Here is a 19,770-nt window from a genome sequence, read left to right on the forward strand (position 1 = left end):
TTTTATCGGTTGCCAGTGGCAACGCCTCTCGAGTTGCCTCTGCTCGTAGCCTCGCCGCACGCTCACGCTTTTCGCGTCTTACAATTAGTAGCGTCAAGAAAAACCCGATTGAGCGTAAAGACGAAGGAACAACGAAATTACGCGACACGGCATCTAAAAATACCTGCGCGCGACAATCTTTTCGTGTCTGGTGGAAGGGCTCGTTTCGAGCATCTGTGAATTCGGGATACGATCGCGAGTAAAACCATATACGCTGCGGAAATCTAAACAAACAAATGTGACGATGCCTTCTGATTAGTTTGTAGATTGAACCTTTCGCTGCGCGACTTGCCTAAAATGAAACGCGTTCAAGTTGCCCGCCATACCGTGGAAAGATAACGTAAAAATTGCAACTAATTAGTAGTTGGAAGTTCCACAAGTAACGAACGATGAATTTTTATTTTCATAAGACTATAAGGTCTGGAACGGGAAAGTTGTTTCTTTGTAGGAGTCCAGCGCGTTGCATAAGCGAGTCTTAATAATTGAAGGCCACGAGCCCTTAGTTAACCTTCATTACCGATGAAATTATATTATTTCTTCGGATCGGTGGGCGAGATTCTTCTTAGAACTTTCTACAAATTTAAACGGGAGACGATTTTTTTTCTCGTGTATGAAAGTTACTTTGTACGAACGAGTATATGATCACAGAAATGGAGTTAATCGTATTTTTGGTGTATGAATTAAAAATATTCGTGTCTGATGTTTCTATAAAGTATTCGAAAAGATGAACCATGCTGCGAAATAAAATGGCGGTAACGAGCCACGATTGCGAACTTGCGAACTGAAGAGGACGCCACTGCATGGGACAAGAAAATACGCAAAGAAAACTATTAATAATTATTTTTCACTTGGATATGAAAGCATATTGAAAAATGATTGCATTTAATTCTATTCGATTAGTTCTGAGTTTAAAAAGAAGGTTATTTACACACGAGGTACCTGATGTTTGTACCGTGTATAAACGCGCTTCTTTTTTACTACATTTCTATAATTCTGTTGTTTTATTATGAAACCGCAAGTCTTTGCATTGTACCCATGCAATGTTCCGTCATGGTATTTATTTATAAAAATGACCTTTTCTTTGCAGTCTTTGTATAATTTCATATCCATTCAAGTAACACGAATCCTCGACTGGCAATGCATGTTTTTGGGAAATATCGCATGTTTTCCGCTTGATTTTATTGAAAATGTGATACCACTCATTCCTTTAGCCTTCAAATTGTACCACTACAAATTTGATTCTTTTTGTTTGCGTTTACAAGTCACTAAATTAACGTTTCCAACTCTTGGAGATGAGTGCTCGTCGCAATCCATGTTCTGTGAAATATCACGTAATCATATCATTGAACAGTTTAGTACTTTAATTTCGAGAAGTTTCTACTTTTAAATATTCAAACAACGAAGAATTCAGAAAAATTCAAGCATCATACGTATAGTTTAACGACGCACAACAATATCAAAAAATAGTGGTACCAGCGACATAGATTCATCGTCGTTTCTCAGAAAAATTTCCGTCTTCGTTCAGAAATAAACTAAGATCCCATCTCAATCCGAACTTCACAACTTCCTAGGACTAATTAAACATCGAAACGATGAAAATTGTATCGCTCAGTTAGAAATATTCGCACACGTTTAGTTTTCGAGCCAGCGAGTACCGTTTCTTTCATGAATTTTCATAGCGATCGCGTCTACTGTTGCGTAATCAGTGAAACGTTACGGAAAATCGAGAATTTTCCATCGTGGCATCGTGGCCCTTTGATTTACAAAATGGCGCGTCTCGACCTGGGCGGCATTATGGTCTCCCCCATTCTGTAGGGTGAAACTCCATTCCCCAAAGCCGCCCTTCACGTGGGGTAAACTTCTCGATCCCTCGTACGTTGAATTCGAAAGCAACTCAGGGCTGGGGGTTGGACAAAGAAAGGGTGTTCGAAGGGGCCTCTCGGGAAATTCTGGGAAAATGGTATCCAAACGCCATTCGAGTTCGCTGCTGGCGGCATCTGACAGCTGGCGGCCGTAGTCGTTCAATGGAAACGAACATCAGGCGTTGATAACGCAGTTCCACTTACCATGCGATGATAACTATACTGTCTTATCAGCGCAGTCCTCTATTCCATCGGAACCAACGTATAGAGTTTTTTAATTACCAAAGCGTTGAAAAATATAAATAAGTTTTACGATCGCTTGCTCGTCGAACTTTTTAATAATTCAATTTTATTATCACTCCAAGTCACGTTTCTCCAGTTCATCGACGGACGTTTCATCGTCCTTAGGGTCTTCTTCGAGCGTTATGGACATGCCCATAAAGGCTGCAGAATAGTTTCCTCTGCCTGGATCATCGAACACGACCCGGTTGTTGATGATCCACTGGCTGTAGCGTATCTCCGACAGAAGCTGAAAGCCCACGCTCTCTGCTCTGGATTGGCTTGCGCCACACGTGAATATACCACCTATCGCAGGCATGTTCAAGGTTCTCGCTACCTGCACGCAAGCATTCAGAAGCGCGATTTCGATACCTTTCCCGTGATAAGACGGGTGCACGCAGAGAATGTATATACGGAAATATTCATCGTGGCCGAACCTTTCGTAAGCGTTCGTTTGCTGGATCAACGTGTTCTTCAGATGCACGATCTTCTGAAGGGTCTCGCCTTCCAGGATCTGAAAACCATGGTTATTTTTCTTGAAACGTGGTCGTCGCTCGGCTATGTTATTTGTTCTCAAATTATCTAATCTTCGACATTCTCGAGAGAAAATTTAAACCTGGTGGTAATTTTCACGAATTTTGGCCCATAGATCCTTTTGGCAATGCTTACTTGGTGCCTGCTGTAAGTGTTCGTTTTCTCCTGGTCGCTGTTGATCCTCGTGACGGCGACTCCGATCACGCGACCGGAGTTAACGCTGACAGCGATCAGGCTCGTTGTGTCCTTCATTCGTGTTCTTATGAGCTCCATGTATCCATTCACGGATGACTGGTCCCGCAGCAACGAGGATGCCTTGCACATAGGTTCCTCGCGAAAGTAGTGGTGCTGCGAAAAACACGAATCGGATCGCGTTACGATCGGTCGTCGTCACGCCAGAACAAGCGTGAAGATCTGGAGAAACCGATTGGCGAAACGTCGCTGAAAAGACGACGGCGAACTGTACTGTGTCGGTCACGGATTCGTTTTCGTCGCTGAACTTTGATCAAACGCAGAGCCTCGTCGTACCGCGTCTGGTGCAGGTCCTTAATCGCGCAATTCTCTGGCGAATCCCACACGAGAGGGGCCTTCAATCGGGCTTCCGTCTGCAACGTTTGCTCGTCCTTTTCATCGAGAACGTCCATCTTGGTAGCAATGAATATACGTTAGAAACCGAGGGGCAAATTTAGATGTGCATGTCGTTCGAAAGTGTTGGGTTGTCGCCTAAGGAACGAAGTCGTCTACGCTGCCATTGATCTTTCAAGATTTAGAGTTTCGATTCGATAGTGAGCGAGTTCAATGCTGATACCCTCGATAGTAAATCTTTCCGCGCCACATGCATCCTTCAAAATTATTTATCGTGTCTCCGTGGCCGTAAAGGAAAATCGCGCAACCGTTGATTCCTTCCCCGCGCATCGAAACATGCTTGTACCAGACGAGTCCTTTCACGTAATCCCGTACAGCAATGAAAACTCGATCAAGGAATGCGACCTCCTCGCCGTGCAGGAGGACGTCGGGAGGATGAAGAAGAGTCAACAGTCGGGAAGAAATTCGCAAAGCGCGGACGCTGCGGTGATGTGGGAAAGGAAGTCGAGCGGTTATCGAATCGTCGACCTTGGGCTGGATAAGTTTATGCAAGCGTTACGCTTCGTGCTAGTACATTATTGTTCGAGGCATAGATTATTACCCATTCTAGAGACCCATTCGGGAGTGTACTCCCATTTTATCGTTTTAATTGCGCTCGAATACTCTCGTTAGCGTAAACGGATACACTATTTCTATTGTTAGCCGCTGTCTTAGTATCGTTTGAATATTTCAGGACAACTTCTGCGAAAAAGAGCCAGTGTGCAAAGCCGTTGGGTTGCACAATGACGCTGTTTCGGTCAGATCTTTCATGAGCATCGTTTTAAGTAAAATGAACGAACTGATAAGTCTATGCGCTCTCGAAGAGGGTACCGAAAAGATGGTGGGCGTGCTCATCGCGTCGACAATTCTGAGAAAGCATCAAAGACGAATGAAGATCGAGGTAGTCGATCAGCTTATGTGCGAGTGATCATAACACCAAGGAAAATTATTGTTGATTGATTATCTTTACGTGATTCCAACGTAGAAAATACATTTACATTCCAATCAGTTGCATCAGGGAGACGCGCTACGCGAAATAACGCTGTTGAAGAGTTACGCCATTGCCAAGGCGTTATTTTACGAAACGCTAAATGCAGAGAAGATAGTGTCCCTTGATATACTTTGCGTAACATCGGATCATCAGAATAGAGGCATTGGCACGGCATTGGTTCGTTCTTGCGTTACTCGAGCGGTCGAATCTGCGTGTGCTTGCGTCGGGGAAATCACTTCCGGTGCTGGACAAACGATCGGTACATGTCACTTTTCCCATAGATGGTTAAAATGATATCGAAATTAGTTTGTGTAATTTGTTTAGTTTCAACTTTTTTGGCGTTTGCAGCCAACAGACTGGGATTCGAAACGATCTTCGAAATCCCGTACAAGCATCTGGGATGGAAAGACAACAGGTTCCAAATTTTTGAGAGTTGTTATCCAGAAAATTATTCATTGGCTTGCATGGCACTGTTGGTAACACCGTTGCAACGCGAGCAACCGATTTCGCCTGACCCCGCTCCTACGAAAGAACCAGTGAAAAAGCGTTCGAAACCTAAGAAACGAAAATTGAAAAATAGGTGATCGCTTTTGTTTGTCTTTTATTCGGAACATTATTATATACATACTTTATACACACTTATATCGATATTAAACCATACAATTATTAATTGGTTCAATTTTTTACATTTGTGATCGAATGGACAATTTATTTCTATCTAAAATAGTTCCAACTCGTTGGAAGACGTCTATGCAAAGTGAAAGGGAATTTATGACCACAAAATATGTAGAGTCAATTTTGATCGTGTTTAATTTGATTGATTTATGATTAAGTTCCTTTATTCCTATTTATTCCGAGTGAAAATGAATAGTTTACTCGTTGAATGTACAAAATTGTTATACTTTTAATTGATCGCGAGCTTAAAAAAAAATTGTAAACTACCAATGGTCTGATGCGTTCGTTTCGAGTCCACAGACTACGAATCATGTTTCTGGATGTTTGAAACTGAAGATGCGATGGTCAAGGCCGGAGATACAATTTACGTCGTTTCACGCCGGCCATTCGTTAAGTTTTATGATTTTCGATGACACGTAGGTACGTCGTATACGACAATTTTTAAGTAGATTCTCTACAATTCGTCTTTTTGTTGCCGATTATCGGCGTCGTCCAAATCCGGTCGTATCGGCAACTGATCCCAGAAACTGACTCTGTCTGGAAGAAGGTTATCCGCCATTTTGATATTCTTTTGGCCTATATTGAGGTACTCGAGGCTCTTTGTTCTAACTGGCTTCCACTTGATCGGCACTTGCTTCGATACTTCTGGCGTGGGATTGCTGAAAAATAATTTGAAATTCAATACATCGCGAAGTATATCATATCGACGACATGCTTCACGATAATTATAATTTATGATCGCTACAGTCATATCGAGTCAAAGGAATCCTTGTTTGGTCGACCACTCACCCGGTATTGGCGAAATTGAACCATAAACTCGTTATGGCGTCGATCATTTCTTGATCTCTCTTGGTGAGCTGTATATGCGAGAACAGTTGCTCACCAACCGGGAACAAGTACTGGAGTTCGTCTGCGTGCGATACGCCGTAATTATTGTCAGGATCGCCGAATATCATGCTGAAGGATGCGCTACCCCGATAGGATAAGAAGTAATAATACACTGGGGAGGACTGCTTATTCAGATAATCGAGCACCGACTTTTGAGCCGCATGAATGAACCAAGCATCGCTGTACATCTGTAAAACAATGCAACAACGTTGAATTGGGGATTTATATTTTACACTCCGTACTCACATTTACGAGATTGAGTCGCGTGGAATTGTCGATCGGGGCCTCGCCAAAGTAGAACTTTCGTATTTCGGCAGACACGCGTTTTATTTCCTTCTTAGGGCACGTCTGATCGAAGATCAGTGTCACAGGTGCAATGTCTAGGAAGTCTTCGTTCAGCTTCTTAATCAAATTCCCATCCTCTCTTGTATACAGTCCTGGTAACAAATAATTTGTCTCCGTTTAAAAGGAGTCTCGTATTGTAAGGATAACGAACTCACGGCTAACGTCGTTAGGAAGGTATTAATCATACGCTGGTGTACAAGTACCTGGCACAACAAGGGCTCCTTCTTCGGATGTAACTCCTGTCATCCATGGTATGTCCATCAAGCGACCGTTCTTCGATGCAACTGCAGGATCTTCCGTTAAAAGAGCGCCAGGATGGACAGGCTCGATCACAGGTCTGAACGGTATCATTGGACAGTAGTTGAACACCTAGCAATAATTATAAATTGTAAAGCATTAGAGGTGCCCCATTTTCAATTCAAATATAAAGCCTATTATTTTATGAGATAAGACTTCTTCATTCGTGACCATCGCAAAAAGAAGTATGCAAAAACTACACTTCGAAGGACTATAGTTGATTCAACATCTCGTTTTATGTACGCTTTCACTTCTGTGTTAATCTGCCGTGAAACCGCAATTATCCAATGGGCGGAAGTTTCCTTGTGACTTCGTGGATGGTTAGACATTCGATGGAAGACACAGGTACGACTTGATTTGAAATTATTGTCGTCAGGCTGACTTTGTTGCGAACGTAACATCCAAATGCAAACTCTCGATGGATTGGCGGTTGCACGAAACTGGTTTTTCCAGAACTTCGTTATTTAAATATTTACCGAACGGTGTGTTGACGCCAGTTGACAGATCTTTGACAAATTATTCGACGATACAATCTTTAATCTTCGGAATAAATTTTTCTTGAAAGTTCATTTAAAACGTATTATCTTCATCTTCTATTATAATTCATCCTTTTTCTGTTCGATTCAATTCGACTTGTTTTCGAGTTTCACTATTTTGAATTTCATAGAAGTATTAAGTCATTTCATAAATCTTTGCATACACGTGTTTTATTCAAATGTGTTTCCCTTGCTCGATCGGATTTTCCTTGTTCTCGGTTTTCCTTATATCTCTTTACTAATTTCGCAGAAATATTGTATTAGATTATTTCACAAGTATTTGCGTATGACTTATTCAATTTTGTTTCCTCCGTTCATTTGAATTTTGCTTATCTTTTTTCCCCCTATATTATTCTACCAATTTCGTAGAAGTACTCTGTCAGGCCATTTCCCGAGTCTATTATTCAGCGTAGCAGATCAAACAAGTTATTCGTCCGGTATCCCACGAGCGTAATTTACATCGACGAGAGCTTGCAGAGATTTATCAAGTTATTCGCTAATTATCATCTTCTGTCTTTACGTTCAGCGTTCGATGACCCAATGAAAATAATCAGCTCCCTGAGACTCGCGAAGACCTCTACGAACGCAAGGTCTACCTTGCACGAACCATAAATTTCTGATTGAGATTACACGAGGGTAATTACAAGTTACGGAATCGGTGCTGTGACTTGTTTTCCTATCGTTCCAGATTACGAGATAGTTTATGTAATAAGAATAAATTCGCATGGTTCTTTATGATCGTGAGCCTACCCGTGTACAATTTCAATGACAAGGTTTACCGGTGTTTATGCAATTACCATGCCATGCATAAGCAGAACCATTTTAATCTAAACGTATTTGACAGGAAATGCCTTCATGCTCGATGGATGGGAATAAAAATAGGATCAAGACAGAAATAAAAGTGTATCTGTAGTGCTGAAAAATAATACGCTTCGCTGAACAATTCGAAGGAATCTGCGAGAAAATCGAAGGCTGAGGATAAGCTCCATTACGATATACAATAAATTTATTAAAGATTTAATTTGTCATTAGATAGCTTCTGCAAAATAATCATTATTTTCAGTTGTAAGAGTTAAGATGACAGTGCGGTGAACGCACGCGAACGATTAGTAATGGTGCCGTCTTAGCGCGAGTATACCTGTTGGTACACGCAAAAAATCGCGAACACGTGCAATTTGACGTTTGGACAGCTGCCGGGAGCGCATGTCTGTGGTATGCAAATAATACGAACGAGGTGGAAACGCGTCATACGAGACGAGCGGATTACAAGGAACGGCAATTAAAGCGATCGAGCTTTGAATGTATTGCAAGGTGGTTGATCGCGATGTGAACTATAATTTGCAAAATTACGTAGCATGAAGTTCCGATTTCTTAGAACTGTAAACACATTCCTGATCATTTTTCACGATCAGCGAACTTCCGTTTAAAGCATCACTCTCTGACGTTTAATTAAAAACTCTGGTTTAAAGTTGTGTTCGCGTGTCGTAAAATTGTAATTGACGCGATTTCGCAAGACGTAGGAAAATATTTTTAACCGACATCGAAAAAGAGGAGGTTACTGAATCCGACACGTATATTTTTTTACATCAGGGGCAGTAGTTATGTTTAATCGTAGCGACAGTACGGGTTTCGCGATCCCGAGGTACCCGAGCTGTGGTGGGGTCAGTGGATCTATAGGGTAATGAAGAGAAGAAGTCTGAGAGCCAAACCCAAAATCACAAAAAGAAAATCATAGTTACCGGAAAAGCACGATCGGTGGCGATGATGTCGACAGCATCCTTCGTGCGCAGACATTCGACCATTTTCTTCGAATTAGTCGAAGGACAATCCAAAAGGTCTGCCATCTTGGCAGCATTCTCCTTCGCTTTGCCTGGTCTCATCAGAGCCCACGGACAATAAGCGTTGCCGCTTTGCGAGATCGCTTGTTGGAACATACCTGTTTGAAACAAACGATGTTACACACAAGCGGAATACACCAAACGAGTTAGCCATCGCGTGATTCAAATTATAATTAATCTATTCAGGATTATTCAGCGAACGACGCGCAATACGACGCTCGAACGCGACCGACCAAAGTTTTCAGAAGTACGTTTTTCCTGGCAAAGCTGATTACGAATTCACGGTGGGTGTTTATGGGAATCCAAGCGCGCTATTCGTTTGTAACGTGCCGCACACTAGCTGCTCGTTACGAAACTTCGCGAGGCTTGTCTAACTGGGAGAATTATGTCGCGATTACTGTTACCCTGGCATTGCTAGCTATAATAAAATCGTTTAGAACAACGAATGCGTTATAAACCAGTGCGTTGCACGCATAAATCAGCCCGAGTTGTCGTATTTTTTTCCGTTTTTTACCGACGAACTTGTAGCTTATCGTCGTTGTAAGGCAAAGAAGAATTGATGTTTACGTACACGTGGTCTCAGTTAGATTTTATTTCACACCTGTCGCTGTAGTATTAAGTAATTAGCAGACACCTGGATTAATTACTTTAGTCTCGAGGAGTGATTGGCAACGATTGGCCAGTTCATTCTTTTCTGTTTATTATGTTCTGTTTCTTGGCAAAGTATTATATTGCTTTTTTTTCAAGAGAATTATGTATAAATTTTTCGTTTAAATTTCACGTGAAATCTTTATTCTTTACAGATTTCGACGACTCAATCCAAGGACTACTTGATCTAAAGGAGATTAACTTTCGGTGAATATCACTGACCTTTCGTCAAATTGCTCATCATATGGTAATGGACGCTGACGCCTCCAGCGCTCTCGCCGAAGATCGTCACTCGATTCGGATTGCCGCCGAAATTGGCGATGTTCTCGTTCACCCATCGAATGGATTGCGCTTGGTCCTTCAGTCCATTGTTCCCAGGGCATACCGTATCCTCCGTACTCAAGAATCCCAGTGGTCCCAATCTACGAGGTGAACAATAACAAATATTCCTCGATCTTTTCTTCACTTCCCATCTCCAAAGAATTTTTACCGATTTTTCTCTCACACGTTTCACTTGTATGGAAACCTTACCTATAATTCACGGTGACCAGAATCACGTCATAGTCCAGCAGGAATTTAGGACTGTAGTACTCCGAATGGCCGGCGCCACAAACCCAGCCGCCACCGTGGAACCAAATCATAACGGGATAGCCTCCTTTCACTTCATCACTCTTCGTAGGCAACTTCGGCGTGTAAACGTTCAAATAAAGACAGTCTTCGTCGCCGACTACTTCTTCCTGATAAGTGTAGATGTTTCTCTGGGTGCAGATGTTGGCGTCGTCTTGAGCAGATCGAACTCCCGTCCACGGTTTCGATGGCTTCGGCGGCTGTGGACAAACAGATCGCGGGTTGTTAGCACGTTTCATGCGCAAATACACGAGTCGCGTAATTTCAAACTAATCTTTCAACGTTTTGTTCGAGTAATTTCAGTCTGCAAATCATTGTTCAGCTCGTAGCATTGTTTTTCTATTTAATAGATTTGTTATCGCTTTTCAATTAATGGAAGGTAATACGATCAGCTATGTAATATTCATTACATTGTGATTTAACGGGTTATTAATTATGATCGACGTTCACATTGTCCCTTCGTTTATTTCCAATGAGTTGCAAATGTATTTCAAACTGGTATGACACTCGTCACATGTTTTAGTACGTGGCACGTCGTGTGAAAACATTCCTGATATTGACTCTCATATCACAAAGGCATGAATCGAACTCATAAATGAATCGATCGTATCGAAACAATTCTCAGCCCCTTCCTTGATTGATATTACAGTTACGTTATCCATAAACATAGCCTACTTGCCTACTTTTCCACTTGCAATTTAATATGATTTTTCTGATTACACTAAATGAACCCTCTGCCCATTCCAGTACTTCTTCCTACATGTAATTATGTGGAGAAGATATCAGCGTAATTTTTCATTTCGATTTCTATCTAGATAACAACTTTGTCCATTTCTGTGGAATAGTCGCCCTAAAAGAGCGTCTCGCGTACCCTTCTCTTATAATTCAAGGATGGCAAGCCTGCGTAAGCCTCCATCTCGATAAAACGATCAAACCAGTTACGAGTAGATCGGTTGCAACCGTCGATCCGATCGCTATTCAAAACCGACATTCTTTCCCGATATATTTCCAGGGTAATTTGAATTTCCGAGTAATGTGCTTTCATCCGCCACCGTTCATAGTACGTTGCACGGTTGTGTAATAGAATGCTAGGTGGTTTCCGCGCTGTTGATACCGTTTCCTTAAGGAACTGACAGCCCGAACTGCGATTATGCAGAAACTTGGCCGGGCGTATGCAGCCAGCGTGAAGCTATTCGGCGCGAATTAAGGTTGAGATTAAGCAATTGGGTAAAGCGTTCAGAGTGTAAACATTTACATCGGGAACTGGTTTATTTATAGTGAAAAAATTGGATTTTAATAATCGCGAATAAAAGGTCGCGAGGGCAGTGTAATACATTCTCGTGACTGGCGTAACAGAACATAAAATTACATCATTGGTTGACGAAAACAGGTTTTTTGCTTGCCGGAGAAAATGAGAAACTGTGCGTAAAGTAGAAACGTGGATAGTTAGATTTTCGAGATGTAGGCACATTCCGCGAAGGACTCGGGAACTGTTTAAATAATATTATTCAGACGACAAGGTTAACAACAGTTCCTGCGTTGAAATATATAACATATATTTTCAATATTTTCGCGCGTATCGTGTGTATTACACAACGACGTCGCGGTGGCATGAATTCACAGACGAGGTTAATTAGCCTCGTCTCTGCCGATCTAAGAATTATTTGTGACACGATTCGTTTTTATCGACCATGTCGTTGCGAAACGCGCAACTTGTCAGACATTCACCAGATACCTTCTTTTAGTTCTTCGCAACGGAATTACCAACAAAAAGATATGGTGAAGCGTTAGGAAATCTTTTATGTAATTCGGTTTACGTATGTGTGCGTATGGATGCTCGCAGTACTTTTATCTCCTCTCAAGTACGTCCGTAATCGAAAGACCCGTCTGCTTACCTGTGCTTCTTGTACTCGAAAAGTGCACAGAACTGTGCACAGCGAATTATGCAAGGAATCATTAAGATCAAGTTCGCAAATTAGATAACAGGGATAATGAGTCTCGCAGGAGATAATTGGAACATGTCACTTTATAAAACAAGTGATACGATTCCTGTTATTTACGCGGATTTCGCTCGCTTTCTAATTGTTTTCTCAGCACGCTAGTTGTTGCGGTCTTCGATTATTAAGTGATAAGGATGAGTTATTTTAAATCGAAAGCCAATGTGTTACCTCGAATCTGTGTTCTCCAAGAGGTGGTAGCGCATAAGGAATTCCCCGGAAACTCGTGAACTCTCTGCCGTGTCTGGTTTTCATAATCAGCCCCGACAACGTTCCGTTTTTTATTTTCACCAACGGTGCATGGACCTCCGCTGCAGCGAGCTCGAGTAAGCAAACGCAGGTCAGCGCGAGCCACAGGAGGCTTCGGTGTCTCGTCATTTTATCGCAGCTCGAGGAATCGTTGGTGTGCCCTCCTGTCGATTCCAAACCATGGGATCGTTTGTTACAGCAAAAAAAAGTATTCCTCGACATGTTTTTGCGCATGCAAATCGAACGATGATAAATTCGCAGTCTCGCGCGAGTTATTTATTTCACCTTCAAAACTTATCCATACATCGTAAATCATAAATATGAGAAATCGTTTTAGATATTTACATATCTTTTCACATTAATCTTAGTTTATTCATCTCGCGTGTTATTTCAAACGTTCGTCAAATTTGTAGGATCGGAATCTGTGATGAACGATAGATAACGATAGAACGAAATTATCATCTTCCAAACAGAATACTTCTAGTTATTATTCTCGATTGGTATTACGAAGTGCATCGATATCGAACTACGTGTTTTTTTTATAAAATAGAATCGGACAAATTATTCCTTGAGTACTACATCGCAACGCCTATCGAACGAAATTCTTTTTCGCATTATCGCCGTTGATCTTAAAATTCAACAATTCCTTGTTTTCCTTCGAATAAATTAGTGAGCAATTAAGTTCAATTATCAAAATGAAAATGAATTTTGTCTAACTCGGTATCGATGCATTACATAAATTACGTTAACAAGATAACAATTTGTAAGAATGAAACTTGATAATTAACCTGTCAGTGGAATCGTTTCAAAACGTGGTCTTTAGTCACCACGATTTCTCATTGAGAGGTCAGCTCGACAAATTCAGATAAAAAGAGATGCATTTCATATTTTAATTTTCACTTTGTCCAGTTTTTGTTCGTGTTCTCCCACTCGTCACTCGTTCGCTCGTATCATAGGTCAAATGATCATCTGGAAGACGTTTCCATCGTTGGAAATATCTCTATTACCGCTCGATGACTGTTATGAAACGATTCGCTGGCAAGGAAGAGATTGTGTGTCTACGTACGGATACAAGAAATTCCTAATCGTTGGGTTTGGGTGACAGAGCGCCACTGGTCCTTGCACGAAGCGAGATGAACGCGTGCGTGATCCACGAAGGCAAAGCCACGACTGTTTCAAGTGAGAGTCGATCGTCGGATCGTTAGTGCCGATGATGTTGGTCCACGCGATTCATCGGCACTCACGCAGGCGCCGCGATTGTTACAAGATCACCGATGTTTCCGGCAGTATAACTGCGATTGATAATGCGTGTCTCGGTAGAGGAAGATAATCCCGCGTAACTGGAATTCCGTGAGATGTAAATCGGAATAAATTGTGGTGAACGATTATGGAGAATAGCGAGCGGGACACGTAATAAAGCAATTACTCGGATGTCAGGAGGGAAATTCAATTACCGATCACTTTTTATCAGAGATTACGGTGCATTCCTCTGGTAATATTGTGTGATTCATGGTATTCAAATAATAGTTATATGCTATTTCTATTTATATCTTAATTTTATTTAAAATACAAAATCGCTCTACTTTTCTCTAAAACATACACAATAATTCCTCTGGTAATATTGTGTGATTCATGGTATTTAAATAATAGTTATATGCTATTTCTATTTATATCTTAATTTTATTTAAAATACAAAATCGCTCTACTTTTCTCCAAAACGTACACAATAATAATCATTTTATATAATTCTCATGTTGTCAGAACGATTCTCGTGCTTCCCCTTATTTTCAATGTTTGATACCATACTCATAGACATAAAAAAAAACATGTCAGAAGTAATTATTTCTACGGATTACATAAATACAGTTAAGTTTAAATTGATATACAAGTTTAAACGCCCGCTGCCACGACGTGCCGAGTACTGGCGCCATCTAAAGGTAGAAGCCGGAACTACTTCCACCCGTTTTCCCGCTGAAGGTAATTGTTTCGAGATAGTCACGTTTGAAACGATCGTGGCTAGATGGCGTCACCGTGACGTATTCCGTGGAAACGCGCGCGTAATACTATGAATACAACGGAATTCAAATTTCAAGTGGCATAACCGCGCGAATTACTTGAAATATTTATTACTCATTTGAATTCGAATAAAATTTATCTAGGTCCGATATCGCAGATCGGTTAACGCTCTTGATGCTTGCAGGTTCAACCGTGCCGCGGCATTCTGGTACCACCCCCATCGTTACGTGGGTCGTTCGAAACGGGAGATGCGCGCGCGTTCGATGAAGACATGCGCGAGACAAGCGGTCTTGGTCTCGACTCGACAGTCAGTGCATGGCGGCCCGAGGCCCATCGATATCGTATCGCGCACCACTCGAGATACGCGTTCGAGCACGAGTGCGTTTCGCGGCGCGCCGGCGAGACTCGTTTCTTTCCTCGCTCGTCAGGCTGTATCGGCTTCGTGGTTGACAACATAGTGGGTGACGCATTGTGCGACAGGATTTCTTCTCGTGGGATCTCGTGGATTCTACGAATCGAGCCGCCAAACCAGAGAAACCGCGGACCAACGTCGTCTCGGTGAGTAGACACGCACACGGTGCAACTCCGTTTAGATTTAACGCTGGCCGGTTTTTGTTGCTGTCGCTTTACACGTTTTTCATTATCACGGGACCGACTGTCACATGGACCGGCGACGTACGAGTTTTACGTCGTTCAGCTGTGACGAAAAACGAGCATTTTCTATTCGCACGATAACTACCGATTCGGACCGCTTATAGTTTATTCGCGACGTTTGGTGGTTTAGTGAGTTTTTGTTTGACGAGTAGAGAATTGACCACCATTTGTTTCAATGTTATTTTTTAAATATCATTGTTGTCGAATGTCTTCATTGGACATAGTTAACGGAATACCTATATATCCACAGAAATTTGTAGGAATTTTATAGATATTTAGTTACGCGAATGGGAGGTTCAACTGAAAGTAATGTCATTGAAACCTGTACTCTTTCGAGCTCCTACTCGTTCGAAATTTGTATTTGGATAAGAGATTTCCACTGTTTGGAATTGACAGGGTCAATAATATCACGACATTTATCTTTGTATTTTTTCCTCGTGCTAGAATTATTTATGTACGAGCTCCGGCAAGAATTTTTAAATTATTTCTATTATTCGATTATGATGCGAGGAATGTCATTTGCGTTCGCGATACGATGTGCTCGGTCGGCGCGAATACGTTTCTCGGTAGGATGACGTATCCGGCAACGGTGCTCAATGATCCGGAAAATATCGAAGGGACAGACACGGCTTGGTGTCACTGGAACGGGTTTCACGTGGATGTCTTCATTTCTCGAGCTGCTCGTCCCTGCGTGAAGCTCTCGAACCACGTTTCTTTTTTCTTTTTTTTTTTTTCCATCGATATTTGCGTTTGGCGTGTGGAGTTCACGGCTCCGTTCACGCCAACGCCAAAAGGAGTAGGTGTTGCTCGTCGATTCAGATCGAAAGGTTTGTCTCGTATTTTGTGATTAAAAAGCACCACGGAATTGGTATCGGAGTAATACTGGAATAGTATTCAAATCGGGGTAACATTCGAGTAATATTGGAGTTGCATTCAAATTGGAGTAACCCTCGAGTAATATTGGAGCGGTATTCGAGCAGTACTGAAAGCAATCTCTGAGTAGTTCTCCGAGAGTATTCTTTTTTCTTTTCTTAAAGTATATTCTTTTGAACAATATTCGAGTAATACTTGAACTAGTATTGGGGCAACATTCGAACGAGAAAAAACATCGTCGAGCAGCATCGTCGCTACTACCGTGGACTGAGTGGGCGAGTAGTGCGTCTCGATTCGAGCAAACTGCGCAAGGTTAACGCGAGGGGGCAAGGTTAACTCTGATTCGTTCCGCGTCTACGTTTCGAGGTACCGTAAAAGTACCGTGTCGAGAGGAATTCGAAATCCAAATTTTCTCCTGGAACGTGTTGCATGTCCACTGTTGGCGTTGAAGTATATTTCTCCAAGGAAGAAAATTGTTTTTAGTTTTGATGTTATTCTAAATCTGATTCGTTTTTGTTCGAGAATAATACGAAAAATATTAGATATTTAATTATTATGATTTCATTCTCAAAATCCCTTGGAACTGGTCTGTAATGTTAATACAAGGATCTTCTGCTGCATTGTGTTGGCAAGTGGAAGGGATGGTTACTTAGCAACGAGTAAAGTCGGAGACGGAAGTAACAGGTAGTAGTAACAATGGGTGGTGCAGAATACGGTGTAAGTAGGGCTCTTTATGGGAATGGGTACCCCGATAAGTGCATGAATCTCGATACTTGCTGCAATTTCCAACTCCCATTCTCCTGCAACGATCGAGGTTCCACCGTAAATATCGTTCTCGAGCGTGTACGGGGTGCGACGTACAATTTGAGGCGAATTCTATCTCTTGTTTCACCTAGGGTAGAAGAAAATTATAGGAAAAATATTCGAACGATTCACGCGTGTAGTACAACAACATACTTTGCAAATATATCTATTATTCTTTTTCTAAAACTATTCTACAGGGTGCAGAAAGCACTTCAAGTTTGGAATTGTTTTACGTTTGTGTTCGATTCTCCGTTTAAAAAGGTACGTAAATGTATTTTTTTCAGAATTTTCCAACTTGTTTAAGACGTTCGTTTCTCTTACTGAACGGCATGCATGCAACAGCGGTGGCTCGCCAGAATCCGCAGTCGGTCATCGTCTGAGGCGGAATTTGCGCACCCTGTATTTGTAATTATCCACTAACTTTATTAATTCGCGGTTCGCGATACCAACTCAAAACGCAAACATCTCCTTAACGAGTAAAGGACAAACATTTGTTTACCTTGTACTCGTTACGTGAATTTTTCATTTAGATAAGACTGTCGGTCCTTGTGGGTTCGACGGGCGCAATTTCCCGACGATAAGGTTCGCTCTCGATATTAGAATCGATCTAGTCGCAGCTGGCTCCCGTGAAGCAAACAAGGTTAACACGCTAGTGTAAGATTAACGCGGAGAACATTCGATGCCCGTGTGTCGCTCGAACGACGTCTAATCTGTTCTTATCAGCGGCACTCGGTTGCTTATCGTGCCTCGCTGGAAACAGAGGTTCCCAGCGTCGTGCAACATCGATCCTCGGAAGGTCTTCGTTTCTCCGCGCCGGAAGCGGAAACGATACGTCGTGAAACTCGAGGCTCGAGCTCTCGCGCTTTGCCAGTTTGAATTTTACACGTTGCTCTAGTAGACGAACTCTCACACTTTGATACATCTTCGTACGTGCACGATGTGAACTCTGAATTTCGCGCTATGGGGTCGTAAAGCGCGAACGATAAGGCTGGTTTGTTCATTTCTGTTTATTACTCCATTAAATTCAATGGGTCTGTCTCGTTCACCATAGGGGGGAACTGGTAAAATTGCAAATTTGTTTGTCAGCGACTAACATTGCGCTGTCTGAAAAGTCCATGCCGACTTTTCGTAGGTGGTGCAGGTCTGAAAATATCGGAATACATCCCTTAAAAGGTAGAAAAGTTGTGGAATGAAATGGTACTTACACAATACGATATATATGTATGAAAATTCAAATGTGTCTTTGAATTTTTTTTCAAAATTGCCACGAACTTTCTGGACAAACCGATACAAGTACTACTTACTGCGTAAACGTGGAATATTCGTGAAAGTAAAATGTCTATCGTGACCAGCAAACAATTACTTTTTAGGTAGCTTTGAATACGCAAAGTCCAGCGACAGGATGTCGCGTCGCGACTGGTTGCGTCCGCGTTTGGCCGTGGCTCGCTGCTTCCACGTTCGATGGAAAGTATTTTGGCGCGGATTGTACGTGGTTATTGACCTTGTTCATGACCTCCACCGCAAGTACGGCGCGCGTTGCGCTTTTCAAGGATATTGAGCCCGCGCCCGATCGATGAGGTCTTTCCACGAGCCTGGTCTTCCTTTTTTTTTTTTTTTATTCCCTCCGTTCTCCTTCGTTTCCTGTTGCTCCGTTTTTCCCCGCGGTTCGCCAGAACGGAACGGAACTCCAATAATCGCCTACCGTCAATAATGCAAGCTTTCCACACGCAAACATCGCGTATATGCAAATCTATTCATTCATGTGGCCCTAGCAATCATCGCTTTCGATGGAAACAAACATCCAGTGTTTTCATCGTGGAAAAGTACCGAACAGGGTTAGTCTTAACACGTTGTCCGCCGAGTCTATCAGTCTTCTAATAGTCTCGAAACAGATTTTTACCCAACCTCGTGCCTACCTCGTTAAAAGGTCGACCGGGAACGTTTCGAGGAACCGATGCACTCGAAATGATCCTTCCATTTTGCACATGTCCGATCTTTGCATGTGGGAATCCCGCTTAAAGTTGCACAGCATCCGAAGCATAAGTGCGTCGTCTATTAATAGAGTTCTCTCTGTCTCTCTCTCTCTCCCTCCTCTCTCTTTTTCTCTCGACCTATACCCTTCCCCCGGTTTCTGTCTTTTCTTCGTTGTACGTCGGTATCGTCGAGAATGGGAATGCTTCGGAGCAGGAGACGAAAAGAAGAGGGTTGGGCAAGCGACGTGCAGCCTTTTTGCCGTACGCATACTCGCGTGGTCCCCGCCGTGCGTGGGATGCGCACACCCCTTTTCCGCGGCTCTCGGCTCAGCGGCCAGACAGAAAAAAAAAAAATATGCAATAAAAATAAGTTCTAAAGTGGTTCCCGCGCGCACTGTGTTCCACTGAGCTCGGCTTCTCCTCGGGAATTCGTACGGTTACTTGTTCCCTCTTACTTTCCCCTCGTGCCCCTTTCTCTTTCGCTCGCGGCCCGTGCGCGCCGCTTCGCGCACAATGCGCATCGAAACGCCGCGGCTCTCTCGACCAGGTAAAGATCCTTTGGTAGATTTTTCTGAATTCCGCGGATTTCCTTGTTCCGTACGCAGCCGTACGTCGCTGGTTGTGGCATTTCCGTACGCGAAATGTCCGTTTTCCTGGACTCGAAATAGTCTGGCTCAATATTTGCACGTTCGTCGTAGATTTTGGATTTGAATGAATGTGAAGTGTCCGCGGAGGTGTTGCACAATAGTGGCCACTTAGGTTGAATGGGGGTTTAAAGCGTATTTACACCCTTGTCGCGCACGCCTTACTACGGGTTTAACCGTGTTGCGGCGCCTGATGTAACTTTACCTTCGAGCGTCGTGTTTCGAAGCGTGTCGTATAGTCCCGTGTGCCTTCGTGTTATTTCTCGTTATTCGGTACCATCGTATTTTGAAATGTTTCAATGTACCACGTTTGTATGCGCTTATGATTAACATTCAGAGATAGTCGACTGCTTCAGATCTGACTCATAAGTGACTAA

At 42.5% G+C, this 19,770-nt stretch overlaps 3 protein-coding genes across 4 annotated transcripts in view; 1 reads left to right on the forward strand and 2 right to left on the reverse strand.

Annotated features, from left to right (window-relative positions):
• Window positions 1-2,256: 2,256 nt before the first annotated feature.
• On the reverse strand, window positions 2,257-3,358 carry LOC128895795 (uncharacterized). Its single transcript, XM_054158721.1, has 3 exons — window positions 3,215-3,358; window positions 2,850-3,062; window positions 2,257-2,694 (listed from the first exon to the last, which is right to left on the reverse strand). Exons 1-3 carry the CDS (start codon window positions 3,356-3,358, stop codon window positions 2,257-2,259), a joined length of 795 nt encoding a protein of 264 aa, XP_054014696.1.
• A 1,555-nt stretch (window positions 3,359-4,913) lies between these two features.
• On the reverse strand, window positions 4,914-13,683 carry LOC128895396 (carboxylic ester hydrolase-like). The gene is made up of 9 exons (XM_054157949.1): window positions 13,496-13,683; window positions 12,352-12,593; window positions 10,088-10,383; window positions 9,779-9,978; window positions 8,810-9,006; window positions 6,441-6,606; window positions 6,139-6,329; window positions 5,794-6,080; window positions 4,914-5,663 (listed from the first exon to the last, which is right to left on the reverse strand). Exons 2-9 carry the CDS (start codon window positions 12,556-12,558, stop codon window positions 5,459-5,461), a joined length of 1,749 nt encoding a protein of 582 aa, XP_054013924.1. The 5' UTR covers window positions 12,559-12,593; window positions 13,496-13,683; the 3' UTR covers window positions 4,914-5,458.
• Window positions 13,684-14,732: 1,049 nt separating this feature from the next.
• The window catches only part of LOC128895391 (amyloid beta A4 precursor protein-binding family B member 1-interacting protein), a 146,555-nt gene continuing 141,517 nt past the window's right edge, over window positions 14,733-19,770 (forward strand). For both annotated transcript variants that reach the window (XM_054157937.1, XM_054157936.1), the window contains exon 1: window positions 14,733-15,003. The gene's annotated coding sequence lies outside the window, so the exon portion shown is untranslated. The remainder of the gene's footprint in view (window positions 15,004-19,770) is intronic.

This window comes from Hylaeus anthracinus, unplaced genomic scaffold (assembly GCF_026225885.1).
Source record: "Hylaeus anthracinus isolate JK02 unplaced genomic scaffold, UHH_iyHylAnth1.0_haploid 5, whole genome shotgun sequence".
NCBI classification, from domain to species: domain Eukaryota; kingdom Metazoa; phylum Arthropoda; class Insecta; order Hymenoptera; family Colletidae; genus Hylaeus; species Hylaeus anthracinus.